This window comes from Microcaecilia unicolor, chromosome 6 (assembly GCF_901765095.1).
Source record: "Microcaecilia unicolor chromosome 6, aMicUni1.1, whole genome shotgun sequence".
NCBI classification, from domain to species: domain Eukaryota; kingdom Metazoa; phylum Chordata; class Amphibia; order Gymnophiona; family Siphonopidae; genus Microcaecilia; species Microcaecilia unicolor.
The window spans coordinates 150,280,868-150,298,624 of record NC_044036.1 but is presented as its reverse complement, the minus strand read 5'-3'; the positions used below and the strand labels follow the sequence as shown (position 1 = coordinate 150,298,624).

The 17,757-nt window shown below is 41.2% G+C and overlaps 1 protein-coding gene across 26 annotated transcripts in view; it reads right to left on the bottom strand.

Moving 5' to 3' along the window:
- MAGI1 (membrane associated guanylate kinase, WW and PDZ domain containing 1) overlaps window positions 1-17,757 on the bottom strand; it is a 526,393-nt gene that overhangs the window by 15,207 nt on the left and 493,429 nt on the right. For 14 of the 26 annotated variants that reach the window (XM_030205202.1, XM_030205208.1, XM_030205206.1 and 11 more), the window contains 3 exons: window positions 14,645-14,848; window positions 4,636-4,726; window positions 3,960-4,020 (listed from right to left, as the gene is read on the bottom strand). In XM_030205202.1, coding sequence (XP_030061062.1) covers window positions 3,960-4,020; window positions 4,636-4,726; window positions 14,645-14,848 — 356 coding nt within the window. The remainder of the gene's footprint in view (window positions 1-3,959; window positions 4,021-4,635; window positions 4,727-14,644; window positions 14,849-17,757) is intronic. The other 12 variants (XM_030205204.1, XM_030205209.1, XM_030205216.1 and 9 more) reach the window with 2 other exon arrangements.

Genomic DNA, 17,757 nt, shown 5'->3' with positions numbered 1-17,757 from the left:
TAAGGCTTTAAACATAAATTTAAATTTGTACATTCATTTCAACCAAAACATTTCCAAACAGAGGTTAAACTATGAATATTAATTAATAGGATTATATTTTCAACACTAACTAAAAAATAAGGGCAATAGGATAACTTCACACATGCTAAGTTACTTCCAGCAGCTATTTATAGAACAAACAAAACAAAAACCTTTCATATCCTGGCCTTATTAAAAAAAAAAAAATCCCAGAATAAATCCTTTGTTCAAGAATATCCCCATGTTTTAAAGTGAATGTTGTTGTTTTTTTTTTTTTTTACATTAACATTCCTTAAATCATTTGAAAGTTATAAATTGTGAAGGAGAAGTCTTTGCACCCACATATACACACCCCTTGCATGCTTAAATATACAGAATATTAGCAGTTATGCGTATACTAAAATCTGTTCTACTGCCAAATGTTTTATTAACTTTTTAATAACGCTATTTTACCCCTAAAGATATACAGTGGGAGAGCACATAACTGCTGCCACTGACTGAGTCAACCACATTTAAGTGTTGCTTTAATCTGTCGAGGTTACAATGTAAATGCAAGTTAACATTTTATGGAGAACAAACACTGGATTCATTGTTAACATCGCTCATTTACTTCTAAAATTCTAAGCTCGAGCACGCCTCCTCAGAAAGCCAACTCCCTCAGACAGCATTCTCCAGCAATGCGCGCATACATTGTTATTGACATAAGACAGTCTGTTCTTTCTTCTGTGCTAGTTTCATTGGTCACAATGCGTCTATCACATGAAATGACAGTACTTTATTTTATTTATTTATTTAATGTTAGGGAAGGAAAATGATGAATATTCTCCGTACCTGGAAGTTGGATGAAGTACTTCATACCATACCTTTTCAGGATACCCACAATGAATATTCATGAGAGAGATTTGCATGCACTGCCTCCGCTGCATGCAAATCTCTTCATCATGGATATACTGAAAAACATGAGTGGCTGGTCCCGCCTTTGCAGAAACAGGAAATGAGGGCGGGACCAGAGCTGAGAGAGAGAGAAGAGCTGAGCCTGCACGCCTTTTACCGCTGCTGATGGCTGCCGCAAACCCAACTTGGTAAGTGAAGATGACTTTTAAAATTTGGAGGGAGGGGGCCTGGAACTAGAAGGGAGGGAGGGAGGGAGGGAGGGACGATGACACCCTAATGCTTGTGACGTCGCGTTCCATTGCCTGGTAACTCTGCAGCGTTCCCTTCCAGTGGTCGGTCATTGCTGTTTGTGACGAACCCGGAAGTACGTGACGTCAATTCAGGAAATGGATACAGCAGGAGCACGAACCCTTCAAAGCTTCACTTTTACGGAGTCAGCTTCAAAACGTTGGAGGTGCTTTTTATTATATAGGATACCACCTATTCCTGTGGTTCCCATAGCTAGTCCTGGAGGCACCCCAGCCACTCAGGTTTTTCAGTATACTCATGATGAAGAGATTTGCATGCAGCGGAGGCAGTGCATGCAAATCTCTCTCATGAATATTCATTGTGGGTATCCTGAAAACGTGACTGGCTGGGATGCCTCCAGGACCAGGTTTGGGAACCACCGAACTATAAAATTTAGGCATACTTTACAGAACATGCCTAGCCATATTTATTTTCCATGTGGAATTTTCAGGCACTATATACAGAATGTAGCCCCGAACGCACACACTCATTTACTGAAACTGAACTTATAGGGTTTAGCTTCTTCCATCAGCTGTCTCTCCTGGGGAGCCCAGAGCCTGTCCTCGGCTCATCTTCTGCCCGCCGCTTCTTCTAAGGAGCCTGTAGTCTGCCCTATGGCTCATCTTCTTCTGCCCACCACCTCAATCACTCATGAAGGTCAGGTGGGAGATGAGGACAAGTCCACGCACTGCACCGCCATGAGCTCTTACAGCAGAGTTGTGCGGGGGAGCACGATTTCAGCTGTCTTCAGTGCTGCACTGAAGCTCAGGCAGGTGAAGGAGTGAGTTCTGGGTGCAGGGGGAAGTGGTGGTATGTGAAAGAACAAGACGGGGAAGGACTTTTAGGTGCTGCTATTTGGGTCCAAAAGTGAGAGGCGCCAAATGGTGGTGGCCATAAGTCGCATTCCCCTCATATACACCTCCTTCAGAGCCAGTGAAAACTTGGGAGTCAGCCTTTGTGTGCTATTAGGGCTGGATGTAGGAGTCCATTTTATAAAGGCACTTAGGGGGTCTTTTACAAATTATTATTATTATTATTTATTACATTTGTACCCCCCATGTTCCCACCTATTTGCAGGCTCAATGTGGCTTACATGATACCGGAGAGGTGATAATAGACTCCGGAGTAAAGCAAATACAGATAACGGTTGACTTGGGGTAGGAAGGGTAGGGACCACATGAAGGAACATGTGGTGGGGCCGTATAGAGGACAGTAAGAACAGATGAGATTGTTTGGTGATCAATACAAACTGTGGTGGCGTAGTGTCGCTGATTTCAGGCATTTAAGTTGGGTCGGGGGGATAAGCCTTTTGGAACAGGTGGGTTTTTAGATTTTTTCTGAATTGGAGGTGGTCATAGGTGGTCTTGGTAGTGCGTTCCATAGCTGTGTACTGATGTAGGAAAAACTGGATGCGTAGGTTGATTTGTATTTTAGTCTTTTGCCGCTTGGATAGTTAAGGTTTAGGTATTGTCGCGCTGATGCGGATGTGTTTTTGGTTGGTAGGTCGATTAGGTTTGTCATATATCCCCGGTGCTTCACCATGGATGATCTTGTGAACCATAGTGCAGATTTTGAAGGCCATGCGTTCTTTGATTGGGAGCCAATGTAGTTTTCCGCGAAGGGGTGTTGCGCTTTCAAAACGTGTTTTTCCGAAGATGTCTTTCCGCCGTATTTTGAGCGGTTTGAAGTTAAGTAAAAATACTACTGCAATGGAATCTATGCGGGATGCAAAGAGCAAGTCTTAAGTACTCTTTGCATCCCGCATAGATTCCATTGCAGTAGTTAGCATGACTTAGCACCATTGATTGTATCAGGTTGCGAAATAGTTTCCTCGGGAAGAATTGCTTCACTCGTTTGAGTTTCCGCATTGGGAAGAACATTCTCTTTGTTGTGGATTTTACTTGGCTCTCTAGTGTTAGGTAGCGGTCCAATGTTACACCGAGGATTTTCAGGCTGTCTGAGATTGGGAGGGTGTGATCCGGGATGCTGATGGTTGTGGGGTTGTCTGTGCTATACTGGGATGAGAGGATGAAAGCGGCAGTAAGCCGAACGTGGGCTTATCACACGCTAAATCTGAACTACCATTGGCCCAACGTGACTGCCAGTGGTAGTTATGGGTCGATTGTGCGCCATTTCTGGCGCTCTGGAAATTTTGTATGTTTTTCCAGCGTGGAGGTAACCCGGCAGTAATCGGGCACCGCCATGCACTGCCCAGTTACTGCTGGGTTACCGCGGGAGCCCTTACCGCCACCTCAATGGGTATTTTACTGCGTGGCCATTTTTTTTTGGGGGGGGGGGGCTCTTTATCTGCTTCCTGGCGAGTGGGGAAAAATGGTCCCTGCCACTACCGCAGGGCCCTTTCCCCCACAGCTTAGTACAAGGACCCCTTAGGTACCTATGTTGCTTCCATAAAATAAGAATCATTTTAGAATTCTCAAGTGTGGTTGCCATTATGTAAAGTAAGACAACATGAATATAACTTCGTCCACATAAAAGAGTCCCCCTGTAACAGACATATGCTAGTAAATGTTGAGATTAGACAATAAATTTCTGTGGGCAACAGCAGTACATCAGACAGATACCAACAATACAGCTCTCTTCATGCCAGCTGACTGAAATAAATCCTACATCAAACCTTTAAACAATATGAAAACTTTATTTAAATTATATCGCTGTTTGCTGATGATGGTACAAGCAAATTCTATTTTTCCACTGAAAATGGCAAATGCAAATCTAAACAAATCCGAATACTTATTTACCTGTGCAGTCTGTGGGGTTTTGAAATCAAATTGGACTTCTTGCTTTGGTTTTGTATTGTTTCTGTGCAAATGAAAAGAACAGCCTATGACTGAAACTGAATAAAGAAGTCATACATGCTGGATCACAACATGCAATCGTTTTTACGTTAAGTGCATTTCACAGTTGTTTGACAGCAGACAATCTCAAGATAAATCCTGCAACAGTAAGCATCTAGCAATACTGCACATTTTAATTACTGCATGAACTACAATGAAGGCATCTAGCTGGACAATGTGAGTTTGCAGATTAGTACAGATCACTATCAAATGGCTACCTAGCTAAAAGAGCTCAGTTGTTAACAATTCAAAACAAAATCACAATGTAGAATAAAAGCAGAAATAAAAACCAAACAACACCAGAATCAATGTATGCAGTAACTGCTTACCACACATTAAAAAACAAAAATCCCCTAAGACTGGTTGTCAAATATTGATAACAAACTAACTTTTCATGTTATGTTAACAAAAGACCATCTTCCCTTATGTGCCCATGGCAAGACTCCTCTGAAAATAGAAACCATTAAGCTTTACACTTGTTGATAGAGTTCCCCAGATTTGCTCATGTCCTATAACCTATCAGGCAGGCATTTTGCTCCAACTGAGTGCCAATGATATTCCTAGCAGCAAGTTAATTTACCTGGCCTCTTGCGGGACCTGCTGAGGCGTATGTGTGGTTGTAATTGTAGCTATTTTTTCTGCATTGGTCAACAAAGAAGCATTGGATGACTCTACAATTAAAAAAAAAAAAATACGTTCTTCAGTTTAGGCAAAAGATCTTCAGCTGATAATTTATTCAAATACACTTCATTTAAAAGAACACTGCAATTGAGCTCAGCAAGCAGATTTTTAAAAGATGCCTGGAAGGGGGTCTGCACAGTTTCAGATTTTTTTTGCAACAGATGAGGGAATTCTTTTGAGTAGGAAATCAGTCTGTATTTACTGAAAAACATACACATCATGATGTTTATTTTCACATGAACAAATATGCACTTTTGGTGACAATTATTTTCTGAATTTTATAGTCTTCTCTTAAAATAGTTGATTCTTGTGCATGGCAACAACAAAATTCAAAAATATTTATCTCTGCTTAAATTTATAAGGTGGTTGTAATCATCAACTGTGCTTAACTTTATATAAATAGAGTTGTTCTCGACAGCCATGAGAATTCTTGACAGCTTTTCCCCACTGAAAATACAGTTGGTGTGTACAACAATACAAAAGTATTTATTTATTTGGGATATTTGCTATACCACCCTTAATGCAATGAGTACAGCAGATTGCATATCTGTGTAATTGTAGTAGGCACAACGTATCCACTGGGAAGTATGGGCAGAGATTTTAAAATGCAACATCCATGCATGCTTTAACATCCTGACCAAGGGAGTCACAAAGCTTCTTGATGCCCACGTTGGGGATTAGAGGGTGCGTAATGGAGCGAATATTGTTTTCACATCAGAAAGAAGCCGAGGTTTGCTCTATGTGGCATAAATTCGGCCCTAGTGCTACTGGTGGTCGCCTGGTTCACCCACCTTTCGGACAACTGCTAGGCAAAGTGAGCTTAAAATTGTTACATGCATTGAGTTGTATTAGTCAAAAGACAGCATGCCTTTGTCATGATTCCTGAATGAGTTACTTCGATTTTTTTTCCAGTTTTGTTTAATTTGATATTTGTTATTGCTACAATAATAGTATATTTATAGGGCTACAACTGAAAAGGTTCAAGGGCTTAACTTATGAAGTTAAATGCACAAGTAAAAATTCTCCCCTGGTCGTCGTTTTACTGTAGCCATTTTGAAGGTTACATTCAACCTGTGACAGTAAAGTATCGTGAACAAACCCAGGATATTCAATGCTGGGGCATTCGTGGCTCCCGGCATTTAACATCTGGGTAGGTGCCCTGACCCAGATGTTCACCAGGCACTGGTCAATATTCAGACCAGTGCCCAGTTAACTTGGTGCATACCAGGGGCTTAGCCAGACCTCGACAGGAGGAAGGGTGCCAGAGCCCAAAGTGGGAGGGGGGTACACTTTGGCCCACCTCCCTGCTGCCATTGCCCCCTGCCACCACTGCATGAAGGTACCTTGGCTGGCGGGGGTCCCCAACCCCTTCCAGCTGAAGCATTTGTCCCACGCTGGTCTCACATTGCCTGTCCTGTTCTCAGTTGCACTGTGCATGCTCAGTTTCACTAAAACAAGTGTGCATGGCGCGACTGAAAACAGCAGGGTAGGTGGAGATGAAAACGGTAACGGAATTCAAACATGCGTGGGATAAACATAAAGGAATCCTTTTCAGAAGGAATGGAACCTCAGAAGCTTAGCTGAGATTAGGTGGAAGAGCTGGTGGGAGTGGTGGTTGGGAGGCAGGGCTAGTGCTGGGCAAGACTTCTACGGTCTGTGCCCTGAAAATGGCAGATACAAATCAAGGCAAGGTATACACAAAAAGTAGCACATATGAGTTTATCTTGTTGGGCAGACTGGATGGACCGTGCAGGTCTTTTTCTACCGTCATCTACTATGTTACTATGTAATGCAGCAGGACCAGTGCAGGACAAACGCTTCAGCTGGTGGGGCTTGGGGACTCCCATCAGCCAAACCAGGGGACCCAGAGCCAATTTGGGGGAGGGTCCAGGCCCCCTGTAGCTATGCCACTGGCGCATACAGTCTTTTTTCTATCCTAACTTCATGTGCTCAGAGGACTGAATATCATTGCTAACTGGTTAGATGCTGGCTCCACCCAACCTTTATTATTTATTATTTGGATTTTGCTCACACCTTTACAGTAGTAGCTCAAGGTGAGTTACATTCAGGTACACTGGGTATTTCTCTGTCCCTGGAGGGCTCACAAATCTAAGTTTGTACCTGAGGCAATGGAGAGTTATGTGACTTGCCCAAGATCACAAGGCGCAGCAGTGGGATTTGAACTGGCCACCTCTGGATGACAAGAATGGTGCTCTAGCCACTAGGCCACTCCTCCACGCCCCTGAACTGCCCCCTAACCTAACCCATTAGAGAATGGCCGCTTAGCGAAGATATTCACTACCACTACCTAGTTAAATACCGCTGAATATTGGTGCCAGCCAGCTTAGGGGGGGGGGGGGGGGGGGTTTAACCAGGCAGGACCTGAGAAAGGAGGACACATTGGGAAAAGGAGAGGGCACCGTGGAGATAACAGGAGGTACCAGATTCAAGTTTATAAAAATAACTGAGGCACTATATACATCTGGAGCAGAAGGCATTATGGGTAGGTAAATGGAGCCAGAAGAGCGAGATGACAATGCCTCTTCTTGACAAAGACAACCTTCAACACTAACTGGAGGTTCCCAAGGGGCAGATCTTCTTGTATCGGGAGTAAGAGAGTTTGCTTGAGTTTAGTGGGAGGGAAAGGGATCACAGCTCAGAGGAGAGCATATGGCTAGGCAAACATCAAAGTGTGGTGTGGGGTATGACATGCTTGGTTTAGACACTCATCTTAAGGCAAGGTCAAGTGGCCTAAATACAGATGGCCAATTCTCAGCACACTTTTTAAGCTTAAAATCTATCAGTTCTCGCCTATTTAAACGATGCTGAGTATGCCAGCCATGGATATTTCGTAGCACTTAACCAGGCAGTGCTGCTAAATATTTGACTGCCATTGCAGTGTCCAGTTACTGCTGGGATGGACCATGGGAGGAGCTTGGACAGAGCCAGCACTTAACTGGTCAGTGGCAATATTCAGTTCACTACTGGAATAAGTAAACACTAAAGTTAGGACACAAAAATGCTGTCCTAACTTTAACCACTGAGCTAGCCTGGGCACGGTTAACTTCCAGGTGACCTCTCTGACCCGGATATTCAATGCCAGAGCCCAGACATGATCCAGCACTGAATATGTGGGTTTAATTCAGCCCGCATCTGTCTGCAGCTTAAAAACTGCTGACTGCTACAGGCTGAATTTCAGGCCCTAAGCTCCTAGATCAGCTGGAAATTTTCTCTACCACAAGATGCCATAAAAAGGTCACCTACATGAGGTGCTCAACCCTGATCCCAAAATGGCTTGAAAGGGAACAGCCTTTTATCATTCCAAGACACATACATTAAGTATCAATTGTGATTAGGTCATAATATTACAATTATCTATCTTATCTGCTAAGTACTTAGAACAGAGATGCTATATTACAAGCATTTCTTTTTACTAGCTGCTAAACACCCTTATTCGGAATGTCTTCTTTCTATAACTGCTTGATTAGATCTTCTTGTCTTCCTTGATATCTTGTAACACCAATTGTATTGTGTACCCTGGAATGGCGATGCCATAACAGGTAGGTGGGAAAATGTGGGATACAAGTGCAATAAATAAATAAATAAATATTCCTTGAGTGCTCATTGATTTTCCTGCACCCTCTTCAAAATGAAACGATTACCATCCTCCACTTAGTTTAAAATATCATTGTATCTACTGGCCCAATTTGGGTTCTCCAGCCCATTTATGAGTCAAGCTGGAAGCAAAAAAGGAAAACCTTTAAATATGCAGAAATTCTCTTTAACTCTAACAGCATGGAAAGCATGTGAAATCTCAGCATTATGAACAGTGCCAGAGCTTAAAAGTGCACATTTTGTAAGCTATAGGAAGCTACAGTAATGTAATGCAAATCATAATTATATTTTTATGTAAATGGGATTTTTTTTTCTGGTAGCCACTTATATCAGCAATTTCATTAACTTCTAATTTGGTTAAAGTAGCAGCACAGGGCCACAGAGCATTAAACCCAAGTGCTGTTTTGAACAATGAATGGAGAAAATAAATGATATAAGATACTAACTATATCAGATATTAATTGCAAACACAGGTGCACAGAATAATATATTTTAGTTGCAAGTAATCATTTTATGAATAAAACTGCTCAGTAAAATTAGCTGTGTGCTTGTCAAATGGGATTAAGTTTGCATTCAGCCTGGAAAGGTTACATAAGTACATTCTGAGAATTTCCGCAGCTTCACAATATGGATTATGCTCTGGTTTTCTGGCTATAAAGTTCTAAACCAGGGCAGTCCAGGAGTTCGGTAGCAGTAGCGAGCTCTGCTGTGCTTTCTACTACTACAAATTTGTATAGAACCACTAGATGTAAACAGCACTGTACACACTACAAGCAGGCACTTTCTCTGTCCCTAGTAGGCTCACAGTCTGATTTTGTACCTGGGGTAATGGAGGGTTAAGGGGCCCTTTTACTAAGCCGCTTAAGCATCTACGTGCGCCAAAACGGAGTTACCGCCCGGCTACCACGTGGCTCCTGCGGCAATTTCATTTTTGGGTGCATCTCATACGCGTGTCCGAAAACTAATTTTTATTTTCAGATGCACGCCAAGTGGCATTTGACGCTCATAGGTCGTTGCTGTATGAGACTTTACCACTAGGTCAATGGCTGTGGTAAGGTCTCAGACCCAAAATGGACATGTGCCAATTTAGATTTTGCCGCACATCCATTCTTGGCAAAAAATTTTTAAAAGGCATTTTTTTTGCAGGCGCGCTGAAAAATGGATCTGCGCATGCCCAAAATATACGCCTACACAAGCACAGGCCATTTTCAGTGCATTTTAGTAAAAGGACCCCTAAGTGACTTACCCAGGGACACAAACAGCTGCAGTAGGAACTAACACAGTTCTCCAGGACCTCAGCTCAATGCACTAACCCAGAGGTTTTTGAACCTAGTCCTCGAGGTACACCCTGCCAGTTGGGGTTTTCAGGATATTCCTATGGAATTTAACTGGGATATCCTAAAAACCCAGAATGGCTGGGCATGTCCCAAGAACTAGGTTGAAAACCTCTGCACTAACCATTAGGCTATTCCTCCACAGCAATTCTCAAGCCTAGGCTCTGGTCATGGAGCTGGCTGGTACAGGCTTTTGATTGAGTTGCAGCATTTAGCACCTGGTCCTGCAGGCCTGGGGGAGAGAAGTGAAGACGAAAAAGAGTGGGGTAGTAGGCCTAGTGGTTGAAGCGACAGGCTGAGAACCAGTGAAGCCAGGTTTCAAATCCCATTGATGCTCCTTGTGGACTTGAGCAAGGCACTTAACCCTCCTTCATTGCCCCCATCTGGGTACAGGGAAATGCTAACTATACCTGAATGTAACTTGAACAGTGCTACTACTGAAAAGGCCTGAGCAAAATCCAACTAATAATAAGCACATGGAGAAACACTTTTGAGTTAGTTGAAGCTAAAGGAGCATTGTAAAAGCTGCCTCTGACTGAGCTGAAAATTCAAAGAAGCAGGAGGAAAGGCCTAATTAAAAAGAAAAAAAAATATTGTCAGCTGATTCCAGACGCTTCATTACCACAACCATATGAAAAGGGCAAAGAAGCAACTGAGGTCAATGGTCTCATTTTGGAAAACGGCATTTGAGGGGCAGGAGCAATTGACGATTAAACTTTACAGCAGTGGTTCTCAACCCAATCAATGGGGCATATCCAGTTAAGTTAAGCTTTCAAGATATCCACAATGAAGATGCACGAGATAAATTTACATGCACTGTCTCCTTGGTATGCAAATCTACCTGATGCATATTCATTATGGGTATCCCGAAAATCCAACTGGCTGGGTGTGCCCCAAGGACTGGGATGAGAAGTACTGACTTAGAGATATACTAGCAAGCACTGGGAGGGGGTTAGGTTCTAGGGGTGGTAAGGGGTAATGTTTTTGAAAAAGGAAAGAAGTTTAGAAATTGTGAGGCAAGCCTAATGATGGATTCATTTAAGGACTGGGTAGGATGTTGGTGGAGGAGTAGCCTAGTGGTTAGTGCAGCGGACTTTGATCCTGGGGAACTGGGTTCGATTCCCACTGCAGCTCCTTGTGACTGTGGGCAAGTCACTTAACCCTCCATTGCCCCAGGTACAAAATAAGTGCCTGCAAATATGTAAACTGCTTTGAATGTAGTTGCAAAATACCACAGACAGGCGGCATATCAAGTCCCATTTCCCTTTCCCGCCCCTTTCTCATTCTACCAGGAATTTCACTAACCTGCTGGACCCTTTAAATGTCATCCCAAGGGCACTGCCAGACACATTAACTTGGTAATACTCCTGGGAGAAGGTTGACTACACACCTTGAGGAATAATGCAGTGTGGAAAGAAGAGTGCAAGCAGCATTACTCCAGTTCCATATTAATGAATGGTTTGAAGGGTGGTATATCAGGAAATAAACTAAGCAGTGTCAGTGCAGAAAAACACATGTTCGTACATAGGCATATCAGATCCCAGGGAGCAAGGATAGGTTCACCAGAGATCCCCAAAAGATTGGGCAATAGGAAGAGAAAGCAGCATATACACATGGCTTTAAAAGAAGGAGGTGCAGGCTATGCTCTGTCCTGAGTATTTGGCATCTTTAAAATGTGGTGCCCCAGGCAGTTCTTTATGCCTATATCTAAGCCAGTTGAGAATGCATAAATGTGACAGGGATAAATGCAACTTGCAGTATTCTGCAAGATACCAGCCTAAATGAGAGTCCTGGCAATTATACACCCCTGTGTATGCTCCATTGTATTTATGCTCTATGTAAATTAGGCACACCATCACAGAATTTTGTTCTTGTTGGTGTAACTTAACATTCTAGACATTTGAATATGCAAGGGTGTGTGTAAGTAAAAAGAAAAACACAAAAGGCAACAGTCTACTTGCTACATAAAAGTCTGTTATAAAAAGTAGACCGATACACATATATAAAAACAAAGAAATAATTTATTCAAACCAAGGGTACTGCTTTTATCTTGGTTTGAATAAATTATTTCTTTGTTTTTATATGTGTGTATCGGTCTACTTTTTATAACAGACAGGGTCTGTGTAAGTGCAGACGTCTAGATTATAGAAGTACTCTTTATATGGATAACACAAAATGGAATTATAGTGGCGCGTCCTTGAAGGCCGCAACCCAATTGCATGAGATTTATTTGCATACAATGGAGGCAGTGCATGCAAACAGAGCTCATGCATATTCATTGGGGAAATCCTGAAAACCCTACTCTTTTGTGGCCCAAAAGGACCATTGGTGCCCATTCTTGATACAGACATAGTAACATAGTAGATGACGGCAGATAAAGACCTGTAAGGTCCATCCGGTCTGCCCAACATGATAAACTCATTGTATGTGCTACTTTATATGTATACGTGACATCGATTTGTCCTTGCTGTTTTCAAGGCACAGACCATAGAAGTCTGCCCAGCACTAGCGTTGCTTCCCAATTACCGGTGTTGCCACCCAATCTCTGCTAAGCTTCTGTGGATCCATTCCTTCTGAATAATTTCCCACGATCTGTATAGCTAAATGGTTTAATTTAGGTTTGCAAAAAAAAAAAAACAGTCTGAAACTGCTTAGCTGCATGAATAGTGGCTCAATATCTCTGATATACATAGACTGGATAATTCTATTTAGTGCACCAAAAGTCTGGCACCTAACCTTAAGCACTCAAATGGAAAAAGAGGGGGAAACGGCAGTTAAGTGTCATTCTATAACTGTTCTAGCGCCTAACTACAAAAGGAGGGTTTACATGTGTGAGCCATGGGCGTTCCCACTATTTCCGTGTATGTTTTATTGAATAATGTCAGGTTCCTAACTCCAGCATAGAGCCCGCATAAGTGGTGGCACCTAAATCTTGGTGCCTAATTACTAATATATGCTAGTATTCTATAACCCATTAGGCGACAAATCTGCTGTTATAGAATACTAACTTGGTATATAGATTTTGGATGCTAACTTTTGAAGCTTGAAATGCCTCCACAGTCAGCAACAATGGCTGCTTTATATCTATATTTATTTATTTTCAGTATTTATATACTGCCTAGACCTAAGCGGTTTACAATTTTCTTTTTGAGGTACTGGTACTGTCCCTAATGGGCTCACAATATTCTATGCTGTTGCCTATCTGTAAAGGATGCTGAATATACCTATTTTTTGAAATGGTGCAATTGGCATTTAAAAAAATAAGAACATAAGAATAGCCATACTGGGTCAGACCAATGGCCCATCTAGTCCAGTATCCTGCTTCCAATAGTGGCCAATCCAGGTCACAAGTACCTGGCAGAAACCCAAATAGCAGCAACATTCCATGTAGGACCCCCAAAGTGTAGCAAGATTCCATTCAGGACCCCAAGAGTAGCAACATTCCATTCAGAATCTCAATTAGTAGCAACATTCCATGCTACCAATCTTGGGGTAAGCAATGGCTTCCCCCAAGTCCATCTGAATAACAGACTATGGACTTTTCCTCCAGGAACCTGTCCAAACCTTTTCTAAACCCAGATATGTGAACCTCCGTTACCACATCCTCTGGCAGCAAGTTCCAGAGCTCAACTATTCTTTGAGTGAAAAAATATTTCCATGTATTTCATCGAGTATCCCCTAGTCTTTGTACTTCTTGAAAGAGTAAAACATGGATTCACTTCTACCCATTCTACACCACTCGATCCGATAGTCCTGAATCCATATTTCCCCCCTCTCCCCCCCCCACATCAGCTGCCTGCAAAAAGTTGTAAAGTACTTATGAATCCATTTTAACTTACTAAGAGACCCTACTATTAAAGCTTAGTGCATACTGATGGAATTACAAGTCACTAAATGCTAAGAAGCCCAATTTATACCTATGGGCTTCTTAGAATTTAGTGCATGCTAATTCCATCACCACATACTAAGCTTTAGTAAAAGGGACCCTAAGAAAATTATGGCCTGGCTCCTTGGCAAAACCTTGCAATGAGGACAGATGTCAGTCACAATAGCTTTTTGCAACCTATTCTCATTGTGTTCTGATAAACCCTCTGTTAGCATGATTATAGGTTGATATTGTGTCACTTGCTACTCTTCCTTCTGCATTTACGTTGTCAAACGTTTGTCCTGGATTATTGGTTTTTGTCCATATAATATTTCCGGTGATTGCAAACTGCCCTGATACCTTTGACGAAGGGTGATATAACAAATGCCAAAATAAAATTCAGGATGTGAGCCAAATCAGTATCAAAAACATGCTTTGGAATGAATACATAATTAAAATAGGCACTCAATATGCTATTCTGAATGTATTTATACATAGTCACAACTACAAAATTTGCACATTACAGATGGAATTGAAAGCAAGGTGAAATAGGTAAGGAGGAGTTCATGTTTCAAGAATTAACAAAAAAAAATCACCAACAATGCTGCTGGAATTGAGGAACACAAAATCACAGTATGTCAGATGAAAAGTACGCCAGTTTTACATTTGGAAGAATGGAAGGGTCTCCATTATCAAAGAGAGATAGATACTTGACAAATTTGTTACTCTATGGGGATGGAAAGGAATGAGACACTATAACATTAAATGCTATTTCAATAGCAAATAAAGCCCCTTTTGTGCATGAATACAGAGAATGCCATCATCATTCATTATAGTACCTAGGTTCTGCTGTATTATCAGGATTAATTCAGGATGCAGCATGAGAATAACTGCCTACACTGAAAAAGACCCATCACGGTAAAGCAGAATTAGGTAACCTTTGGAATATGATGGCTGCTACTGTATCACTAAAGTTTTCCAAGCTACAACCACCAAAAGGAAAGTATTATTCAAGAAAAGATGCAGAGAGGAGAATGGAAGAAGAAGGGAGATCTGAAAAAAAAAAAAAAAAAAGAAGTGAATATACACTTTACCATCTCCTGGAATGATGCGCAGCGTAACAGTGTTGCCTGCTTCCTTAATTAAGTTGACGATATCTGAATGTGATTTGTTGGTGATGGAACATCCGTTAACAGCCAGGATCCGGTCGCCTACTTTCAGCTTGCCACAGCGGTCTGCAGGGCTTCCCTCGATTATCCGACCTATTTTGTGAGGCATGGCCACACATGCATTTCCTGCTTTTGTATTTCAGGATATATATTTTTTAAAAATGTATATTTAAATTGAAGTATGGTGAGGGACAGGGACAAAGGGTTGAAAAGGGAAAGAGAAGGTTAAGGGTTAATCAATTAACGCAGAAAGCAAAAGTTATTAAAAGGATAGTTTTGCTGTTGATGATCAAATCATTGGCAAGGGACACTGGTTGAATAATTTAGTCTTCACAGCATATTTGAAACACTATATGCTAATACAGAGCTTTACAAGAGCATGACAGAGATGAAAAGTCTACACTATTCTATAGATTTATATTCTGCTCAGTTCCATAAGAATTCTGGGCATATTACAAATAAGAAGTTTGTGAAGAATTTTTTAAAAAAAAGAAATGTTTAAGGAACATAAACTCACAGATTCTATATACGATGTCTACAGTTGCACAAGCAAATCAGCATGCACAGTCGATTTGCATGAGCAACTTAATTAATGGGCCAATCAGCGCCAATAATTGGATAATAACCACCAATTATTGGTGTTAATTGGCCTTAATTGGGAGTTACACACACATCATATTCTATAACAATGTGCGTATAACACCTATAGCATGCAATTTCAAGGGGGCATTTCGAGAGTGTTCCTATGCGTTATATGCATTTTTATAGAATACGCCTGATCAGCGCCTTAAGTTAGGCACAGATTAGGCGCTATTCTGTAAAGTGCAGATACCCTTTATAGAATAGCGCTCAATGTAGAATTTTTCCCCATGTGATTTACTGAATCTAGTCCAAAATCACTGTTACTTGATTGTTTAAAAAGTAGAACTAACATATATGCTAGGCTGGCTGCGGATTTATACACAGGACAAACAGCATTGCCAAAAGCAGCAGCACTGGAAAATATGGACTCCAAGGACAGAGTAGTAACTGAGAGAATCATATCGGCTGAACCTACAGCAGGGGTTCTCAACTCAGTCTTCAGGACTCACCAAGCCAGTCTGGTTTTCAAGGTATCTACAATGAATATGCAAGAGAAACATTTGCATGTACTGCCTCCATTATATCTAAACCTATCTCATGAATATTCACTGGCTGTGTCTCGAGGATTAGGTTAAGAACCTCTGACCTAGAGGCATGGGTCAATTTTACCACAGGAGGTTACCATTCCTTCTATAGGGCTGAATATCTTTTCCATTGCTGAATAAATTTGGCAGTGTATTATACTATTTTAAACATAGTGGAAGAAGAATTATTTAAGAAAAATCATTTCTGTCATTTCATTATATATACATCAAGAACTAAAGCAGAAAAGGAAATCTGATGATGCAAATATCAGAAACTGTTGCTACAAGAATTACTGGTCAGGCAACAGTTAATTAACTCTTATATCAGGTCACTTGATGTTCTCGGAACAAATACTTTATATATTTAATTTTGTAAGAGTGTGTATGTCTTGATAACACAGTCCTTAGGGTCAAGTATAAGCTGCATAGACTACATCGAACAATCCAAATCCACTTCATTACTAAAGCACAAGTTAATGTGGCAATATAAAATGCAATTCTTTCATTATGATTTTGCAGAAATGACGCTAGCTGTGCTGTAACCTACGTCAGCTGCTGCACAAGTGCTTGCCAATGTTTTGTTCTCTCGACACAGAAAGAGACAATCATTTTTATACATCTAGAAAGGAATAAGAATCACCTTGGCCACCCACATGCATTTAAGGCTGAATATGTAAGCAACTGCAAGTTGTTTCTTTCATTAGCAATGAAAGGAACAGTAGGGAAAGCCATAAGATTACCATTTAGTAAAGGAGCAGAAGTATAGGAAATCAGCAAGCACTGCATAGCATAAACAAGCATATCTAAGCAGAATAAAATAGTTTTAGTCATTGTGAAATCTTGATAAAGAATAGCTTTTGAAAAATACAGATTCCTTCTAGTAAGGACATCTTAACATTCCTACATAGCAGCTGAAAAACAACTCATCTCTCTTTCCATTACGACTACAGCAAAGTCAAAATGCTAAACTAGCTGAGAAAAGCCAACAGGCTGGAGACTGGAAGCTGCTTTTCAGCTGCAGGTTTGACTTTAAATATTGTGAAAATCTCACTTCACTGGTTGTTTCTTTCCTTACATTAACTCTTAAGATATGTCGAACCTCCCAGATATAGATCTGTTCTATCATGGTCCTACCGTGGTAAGTCAGAGACCCTTATATGCGTTTGCTCTGTGCCTTGCTCGTGTGTCTGTCTTGAGTAGATTTTAAGCTCCAAGATGTAGGGACTCTCTGTTATATGTTTCTATAAATTCAAACGTACACCTTGTAGTGGTATACAAATTGTAATAAGGTGGAAGTGTCCTAAGTTCCAGTTCCATTACAGCTTTAGGGGACCTTTTAAGCACTAATGCACGCTTACTGCGGGGAAAAATGGTCTAATGCAGGATGTATTAAAGCATTTTGTGTTAGTTTTCACATCTGCATACACTAACTGTGCAGTATTTATTTTTTAATTTTTTGAAGGGGGCATGTCAGGCGCGGAGAAGGGCATGGAAGCGCTATTTAGGTAATGCGCCGACATTAGCGCTAACCGTATATGCTGACTTAATGTGGGAGCCCTTAGCGTCTCCTAAATAAATGGGGTTTTTTTGGCTCCCATATTAAATTTTTTCAATAGCTGTGCACTAATGCCAACATTAACACATAGTCAGAAAAAGAAATAACTGGATTTATGGGAACGCTAGAAATGGACTTAGCGTGTGGGGAAAGCCCCACATTAGGGCGTGCTAAGCCCATTTTCTAGCACATCCTTCGTCACGTATTGCCTGCGTCCAAGTTATTCTTGCTGTGCGCTGCCTTGGGTGAATTTCTTTAACACAGTGATAATAAATCTTAATAAATAAATACAGGCGAGCTGTTAAATATGACCATTG